Genomic DNA, 7,865 nt, shown 5'->3' on the forward strand with positions numbered 1-7,865 from the left:
ATGATTACGTCGAACCACATTACCGGTTCTAGCAGACTACCGGTGACGTATATGTTGACGTATAGCAACAAAGTGTATGACGTAAGCAAAACATTAAACCGTATTAAACCGTGGGGGGGGGGGGGGGGTTGTATATATAATCCCAAACCCAAGTTGTCTCTGTCTGTATGCCAGGAAAAGGAGTTGAAACACGAAAACGTTCCAAATTTTCGTTTGATTTGTCTATGTGGTCACTTATACGCATAACAGGGAGCCACTACGCAAGATTCCCTCCCCTCATTCCGGCGCGCCTGGGAGTCGAAGCCGCGCACGCAGAAACCACCACGAAAGCACATCCCACCGATAGGCTAGCTTCGAGAGAGAGAGAGAGAGAGAGAGAGAGAGAGAGAGAGAGAGAGAGAGAGAGAGAGAGAGAGAGAGAGAGAGAGAGAGAGAGAGAGAGAGAGAGAGAGAGAGAGACTGAGAGACTGAGAGACTGAGAGAGACTGAGAGAGACTGAGAGAGACTGAGATTTACCGGACAGCTTAATAGGCAATCAGTCAGTCACCTCCGAGCAGTTACGCGCCCACGACGTCCGTTCAACGTCGTTATTGCGTCGTTACAACTTAAGAAAAAAACTCAACGTTGTATGCAGACGATGAGTCACAATAACGCGGCTGAAGATATAATGACCAAACCACCCCATTCAGAAAAAAATGGAGAAACGACGTTGTTTCGGGGCGCATCTTGGAGCCGTTATCAAGTCGTGTTGATCTTAGTTGCGTGTCCATTTTTCTAATGGGGTGGTTCGGTCATCACAGCAACGCTGAAATGACCTTGCCAATTTGATGGCATAGAAAATTGTCCCGAAAGTTCAATTCCCAGCAGTTCCTTCAGGAGAGATGGGGCATGGATTGGGCAGGAAGGATGGGCAGTGGGTGTGTGTGGGCATGGGGGCACGGCGGGGAGGGGGGGGGGGCTGGTAGCGGTTGTACGAGCCTCACGTGGGGTGTGTGTGTGTGTGTGTGTGTACGTGGTGACGGTAGGTGAAGGGAGCAGCCACTGGTGTACGTGGCTACGTGGCTAGAGACACTGAGCACAGTGGGTGAAAGGTTGGGTACGCCAGCCACAAGCTAAGTGCCGCGCAGGGCAGAATGGCATTTGAATACAAATAAACATTAATATGTGAGGGCTTCTAAATGGTATGAAATGCGAGGGAAGAAGCGCAAGGAAGAGGGCGCGCGCATATACATGCACGCATGCACACGCACGCAGGCATACACACACTCACGCACGCACACACACACAAGTGTTGTGTGTGTTGAAGTCCTTCATGAAAGGGACAGAGAGAAGGATCTAGGAGTTGATATCATACCAAACTTGTCTCCTGAAGCCCACATCAAAAGAATAACATCTGCGGCATATGCGAGGCTGCAGGAACCTGTGTAAGAAGTCATTCAGAACCTTGTATACCACATATGTAAGACCAGTACTGGAGTATGCGGCCTCAGCATGGAGCCCGTACTTTGTCAAGCATAAGCCGGAGCTTGAAAAAGTTCAGAGATTTGCCACTAGACTAGTCCCAGAACTAAGAGGCATGAGTTACGAAGAAAGGCTGCGAGAAATGCACCTCACGACACTAGAAGACAGATAAGTAAGGAGAGATATGATCACTACCTACAAAATTCTCAGAGGAATTGACAGGGTAGATAAAGATAAACTGTTTAACACGGGTGGGACGCGAACAAGGGGACACAGGTGGAAACTGAGTACCCAAATGAGCCACAGAGACGTTAGAAAGAACTTTTTCAGTGTCAGAGTAGTTAACGGATGGAATGCACTAGGCAGTGATGTGGTGGAGGCTGACTCCATACACAGTTTCAAGTGTAGATATGATAGAGCCCAGTAGGCTCAGGAATCTGTACACCAGTTGATTGACAGTTGAGAGGTGGGACCAAAAAGCAAGAGCTCAACCCCCGCAAGCACAATTTGGTGAGTACACACACACACACACACACACACACACACACACACACACACACACACACACACACACACACACACACACACACACACACACACACACACACACACACCCTGGGGCCTCGTAGCCTGGTGGATAGCGCGCAGGACTCGTAATTCTGTGGCGCGGGTTCGATTCCCGCACGAGGCAGAAACAAATGGGCAAAGTTTCTTTCACCCTAAGTGCCCCTGTTACCTAGCAGTAAATAGGTACCTGGGAGTTAGTCAGCTGTCACGGGCTGCTTCCTGGGGTGTGTGTGTGTGTGTGTGGTGTGGGGAAAAAAAAGTAGTAGTTAGTAAACAGTTGATTGACAGTTGAGAGGCGGGCCGAAAGAGCAAAGCTCAACCCCCGCAAAAACACAACTAGTAAACACAACTAGTAAACACACACACACACACAACACGTGTACTTCCCTATTTGTACTCACCTATTTGTGCTTGCGGGGGTTGAGCTTTGGCTCTTTGGTCCTGCCTCTCCACTGTATGCATTAGGGAGTGGACGTAACATCACGTGTGTGTGTGTGTGTGTGTGTGTGTGTGTGTGTGTGTGTGTGTGTGTGTGTGTGTGTGTGTGTGTGTGTGTGTGTGTGTGTGTGTTTACTACTTGTTTACTAGTTGTGTTTTTGCGGGGGTTGAGCTTTGCTCTTTCGGCCCGCCTCTCAACTGTCAATCAACTGTTTACTAACTACTTTTTTTTTTTTCCACACCACACACACACACCCCAGGAAGCAGCCCGTGACAGCTGACTAACTCCCAGGTACCTATTTACTGCTAGGTAACAGGGGCACTTAGGGTGAAAGAAACTTTGCCCATTTGTTTCTGCCTCGTGCGGGAATCGAACCCGCGCCACAGAATTACGAGTCCTGCGTAACCAGGCTACGAGGCCCCGTGTGTGTGTGTGTGTGTGTGTGTGTGTGTGTGTGTGTGTGTGTGTGTGTGTGTGTGTGTGTGTGTGTGTGTGTGTGTGTGTGTGTGCGAACGACAAAGAGTACTGGGAAGACGTGACACCACGAGCGTAGCTCCAATCCTATAACTCCACTTAGGTAATCACACACACACACTGGACTACCCAAGATCTTCTGACACAGTTCTACACAAAAGACTACGACACAAACTTAAAGTGGCAGGCAGGAAGTACTCGAAGAAGAGAGTACTCAACAGACAGGAGCCAGAGTGTCACAGTGAGTGGCCAGCAGTCAGACAGGCATAGAGGTATCACGCGACAACAGAGTAACAAGCGGAGTTCCTCAGGGTTCGACGCCACGACCCCCCACACTGTTTTCCAAAGATGTTAATGTTTTTTTTTTGCAGCCGATGAAACACTAAGGGGGAAGAGTTAAGACAAGTGAGGAGCGCAAGATCGTCATTGTGGCTTACGCGAACGGCAGATTTGGTCCGTGAAACGATGACTGGATTTCAACACCAGCGGCTGTAAGGTACCGATAACGGGAGCAGGTGACAGGAGATCAAAGTGACAGGGAGACCGAAGTGACAGGAGACCAAGGTGAGAGGAGACCAAAAACGACAGTATCAATGAAGAGGGAACTACCTGCCTGTAATGACATCTGGGAGTGGACGTAACATCACGTCTACTCCCGCAGGCCACGTGTCATCAGGACGACATCACCAGGACGTTCAATACTCACCAAAATCACAACATCATTCAGGCCACCTAAGTGATGTGGTACTTTACATTACTTTATGCCCTCAACATGAGACCAGTTTTATAATATTACCTGAACTTACCTGAGGGCCGCTATCTCTCAAGTGACCTCAATGGAGACAGGAAGCCGGTGGCTTGTCAAAGGTCGTAACCCCCCCCCCCCCCCACCCCCCCTGTTCCTGATACGGCCCCGACATGGAGTCCTCACATACAAAAAAAATCAGAATAAAACTTGAAAAGGAGCGAAAGGTTTTAAATGAAGCTCGATTTAAAATTGCGAGGGGGGGAGGGTGGTACGAAGAAACAAGAACAGAGATGAGAGAAGAGACATGATGAAGACATTTAAGATTCTTAGGAGGATTGACGGAGTGGAAAACGAGACGCTGCTCACTATGAATACCAATACAACACGAGGCCATGGATGGAAGCTTCAGAAACATACAGATTTTATAAAAAATAAATATATGTATATAGTGTCTGAGTACTGGGAAAAATGGATTAAGTTTAATAAGGCAGCTTTACAAGCAAAAAATCGTTCATGATTTCAAAAGTGCATATGATAGAAAGATTGGAATAGAGTCATTACACAGGGGTGTATCTGCTTACCTGCTTGATACCTGGTTGATGGGGTTCTGGGAGTTCTTCTACTCCCCCAAGCCCGGCTCGAGGCCAGGCTTGACCTGTGAGAGCTTAGTCCACCAGGCTGTTGCTTGCAGCGGCCCGCAGGCCCACACATCCACCACAGCCCGGTTGGTCCGGCACTCCTTGGAGAAAGCTATCTTGTTTTTCACTTGAATAGCCAGGTTCAAGAGCTAATGATTAATCCTGCAGACACAAATACACGAGTACAAACACACACAAACACACACACACACACACACACACACACACACACACACACACACACACACACACACACACACACACACACACACACACACACACAAACACCATTCCCAGTTTCAAAAGAAGATATTATAGATCCCATTAGACTTGAAAACCTGTAAATCACTTGAGTGAATGATAAAGAGGAGGAACCAAAGAGCTCAACGCTCGCAAGAACAATTAGTTACACACACACACAGAACCCCCACCCCCCCACTCCTCCCCATCCCCCCACGAGGTAGTAACTCTATGAGAGTATAGAGTTATAGAGTAACTCTATAACTCTACTCCATGAGAGTAACTCTACAAGACTCACAGCATCCCTGAGCATCTTAAGAAGATGCTCAAACTCTCCCTTAAGAAACCACACAAGAATGTTACTATAGTTGTGTAAATCTAATGCAGAAACAACTCTTAGAACACTGACTTAAGAGGCATAATGCAATAACCTGAACATTCCCATTAATTACCTAAAACTTTAAAAAGAAAAATCTATTTGTTTTTATTTAATGGGTAAATATGGCATAATGGGCTTGGCTAGTTTACGTTTATTTCGACTCTTTCAATCAGTATTAACTTTAAAAATCAAATTTTAAACGTGAACTACTTTAAGAGATTCTTTTGTGGTGAAGGAAGCCAAGTCTCCAATACTCCCAAGCTTGGAGACGTTCTCTTCACTGCTCCCAAGCTTGGAGACGTCACCTTCACTGCCCCCAAGCTTGGAGACGTTCCCTTCACTGCCCCCAAGCTTGGAGACGTTCCCTTCACTGCCCCCAAGCTTGGAGACGTTCCCTTCACTGCCCCCAAGCTTGGAGACGTTCCCTTCACTGCCCCCAAGCTTGGAGACGTTCCCTTCACTGCTCCCAAGCTTGGAGACGTTCCCTTCACTGCCCCCAAGCTTGGAGACGTTCTCTTCACTGTTCCCAAGCTTGGAGACGTCACCTTCACTGCTCCCAAGCTTGGAGACGTTCCCTTCACTGCCCCCAAGCTTGGAGACGTTCCCTTCACTGCCCCCAAGCTTGGAGACGTTCTCTTCACTGCCCCCAAGCTTGGAGACGTTCCCTTCACTGCCCACAAACTTGGAGACGTTCTCTTCACTGCCCCCAAGCTTGGAGACGTTCCCTTCACTGCCCCCAAGCTTGGAGACGTTCCCTTCACTGCCCACAAACTTGGAGACGTTCCCTTCACTGCTCCCAAGCTTGGAGACGTTCCCTTCACTGCCCCCAAGCTTGGAGACGTTCCCTTCACTGCCCCCAAGCTTGGAGACGTTCCCTTCACTGCTCCCAAGCTTGGAGACGTCACCTTCACTGCTCCCAAGCTTGGAGACGTCACCTTCACTGCTCCCAAGCTTGGAGACGTTCCCTTCACTGCTCCCAAGCTTGGAGACGTCACCTTCACTGCTCCCAAGCTTGGAGACGTTCCCTTCACTGCTCCCAAGCTTGGAGACGTCACCTTCACTGCTCCCAAGCTTGGAGACGTCACCTTCACTGCTCCCAAGCTTGGAGACGTTCCCTTCACTGCTCCCAAGCTTGGAGACGTCACCTTCACTGCTCCCAAGCTTGGAGACGTCACCTTCACTGCTCCCAAGCTTGGAGACGTCACCTTCACTGCTCCCAAGCTTGGAGACGTTCCCTTCACTGCCCCCAAGCTTGGAGACGTTCCCTTCACTGCTCCCAAGCTTGGAGACGTCACCTTCACTGCTCCCAAGCTTGGAGACGTCACCTTCACTGCTCCCAAGCTTGGAGACGTTCCCTTCACTGCTCCCAAGCTTGGAGACGTCACCTTCACTGCTCCCAAGCTTGGAGACGTCACCTTCACTGCTCCCAAGCTTGGAGACGTCACCTTCACTGCTCCCAAGCTTGGAGACGTTCCCTTCACTGAACATAAGAACATAAGAACATAAGAACAAAGGTAACTGCAGAAGGCCTATTGGCCCATACGAGGCAGCTCCTATCTATAACCACTGCTCCCAACCTTAGGAAGCACTGTAGACAACTTCCCCCAAGCTCGGAGACACTGTCGCTCCGTTCAGTGGCAGGACGACCTCACCCACACAAAGGGCACTACAGCCTACACCTGCAGGATGTGAAGACTAAAACAGCCAAGAATGTTGAATTAGGCGAGGGCGTTAAGGTGTGTGTGGCTGGGCGGGGCAGGTGTAGGTGGTGACCTCTGACCTCGGGGCGGACACGGGGACATGCCGCCGGCATACTGATAACCGGCGCCCCAACCTGTCGAGTCCAGAGGCAGGGGAAAGCTTATTATCAGGGGGGGGGGGAGAGAAAGCACTAAGTCAGTATGACTATATATAGCACTTGGAAGCCAAAGCAATAGGACAATTGGAGATCGAACGCCGACTCCGCATGATGCAAGGCCGGCGGTTTACAGACCAGTTCAAGCCAGAGAGGTAGGGATAAGATCATGTAAATGTAAAGTTCTGAGGCTAGGTAATGATGATAGAGTTACAAGATACGAGCTAGATGGTGTTGAGATTGCGAAGTCGGATTGCGAAAGGGATCTGGGAGTTATGATTAGTAAGAATTTAAAACAAAAGGATCAATGCCTGAATGTTCGTAATAAGGCAAATAGGACACTGGGATATATTAATCGAAGCGTAGTAACAAGACACCTGGTGTGGTTCTTCAGCTATATCTTGCTCTGGTTAAGCCCCATTTAGATTATGCAGTTCAGTTTTGGTTGCCGTATTATAGAATGGATATAAATTCACTTGAACGTGTCCAGCGTAGTATGACTAAGTTAATTCCCCAAATTAGAAATCTTTCATTTGAAGAAAGATTAACAAAGATTATTGCATTCACTGGAAAGGCGAAGTGAATTTTTGTTCTTTCACTGGAAAGAAAAAAATTGCATTCACTGGGAAGGCGAAGAGTTAGGGGTGACATGATAGAGGTTTACAAGTGGATGAATGGACATACAAAGGGGATATTAAGAAGGTATTAAAAGTATCAACACAAGACAGAACACGAAACAATGGGTATAAATTGGATAAGTTTAGATTTAGGAAAGACTTGGGTAAATACTGGTTCGGTAACAGGGTTGTTGATTTGTGGAACCAATTACCGCGTAACGTGGTGGAGGTGGGGTCCCTCGATTGTTTCAAGCGTGGGTTGGACATGTATATGAGTGGGATTGGGTGGTTATAGATAGGAGCTGCCTCGTATGGGCCAATAGGAGCTGCCTCGTATGGACCAATAGGAGCTGCCTCGTATGGACCAATAGGAGCTGCCTCGTATAAGAACATAAGAACATAAGAACAAAGGTAACTGCAGAAGGCCTATTGGCCCATACGAGGCAG

At 48.4% G+C, this 7,865-nt stretch overlaps 1 protein-coding gene across 1 annotated transcript; it reads left to right on the top strand.

Annotated features, from left to right (window-relative positions):
• LOC138349915 (uncharacterized) lies at positions 1–6,452 on the top strand. Its single transcript, XM_069299906.1, has 2 exons — positions 1–81; positions 5,163–6,452. Exons 1-2 carry the CDS (start codon positions 1–3, stop codon positions 6,450–6,452), a joined length of 1,371 nt encoding a protein of 456 aa, XP_069156007.1.
• Positions 6,453–7,865: the final 1,413 nt, after the last annotated feature.

This window comes from Procambarus clarkii, chromosome 43, assembly GCF_040958095.1.
Source record: "Procambarus clarkii isolate CNS0578487 chromosome 43, FALCON_Pclarkii_2.0, whole genome shotgun sequence".
NCBI classification, from domain to species: domain Eukaryota; kingdom Metazoa; phylum Arthropoda; class Malacostraca; order Decapoda; family Cambaridae; genus Procambarus; species Procambarus clarkii.

Excerpts from the sequence above, each read along its gene's own strand:
- LOC138349915 (XM_069299906.1), top strand. The coding sequence starts at position 1 with ATGATTACGTCGAACCACATTACCGGTTCTAGCAGACTACCGGTGACG. Across the intron at positions 82-5,162 it reads ATAGCAACAAAGTGTATGAC|AGATTCTTTTGTGGTGAAGG; the intron begins GTAAGCAAAACA and ends AACTACTTTAAG.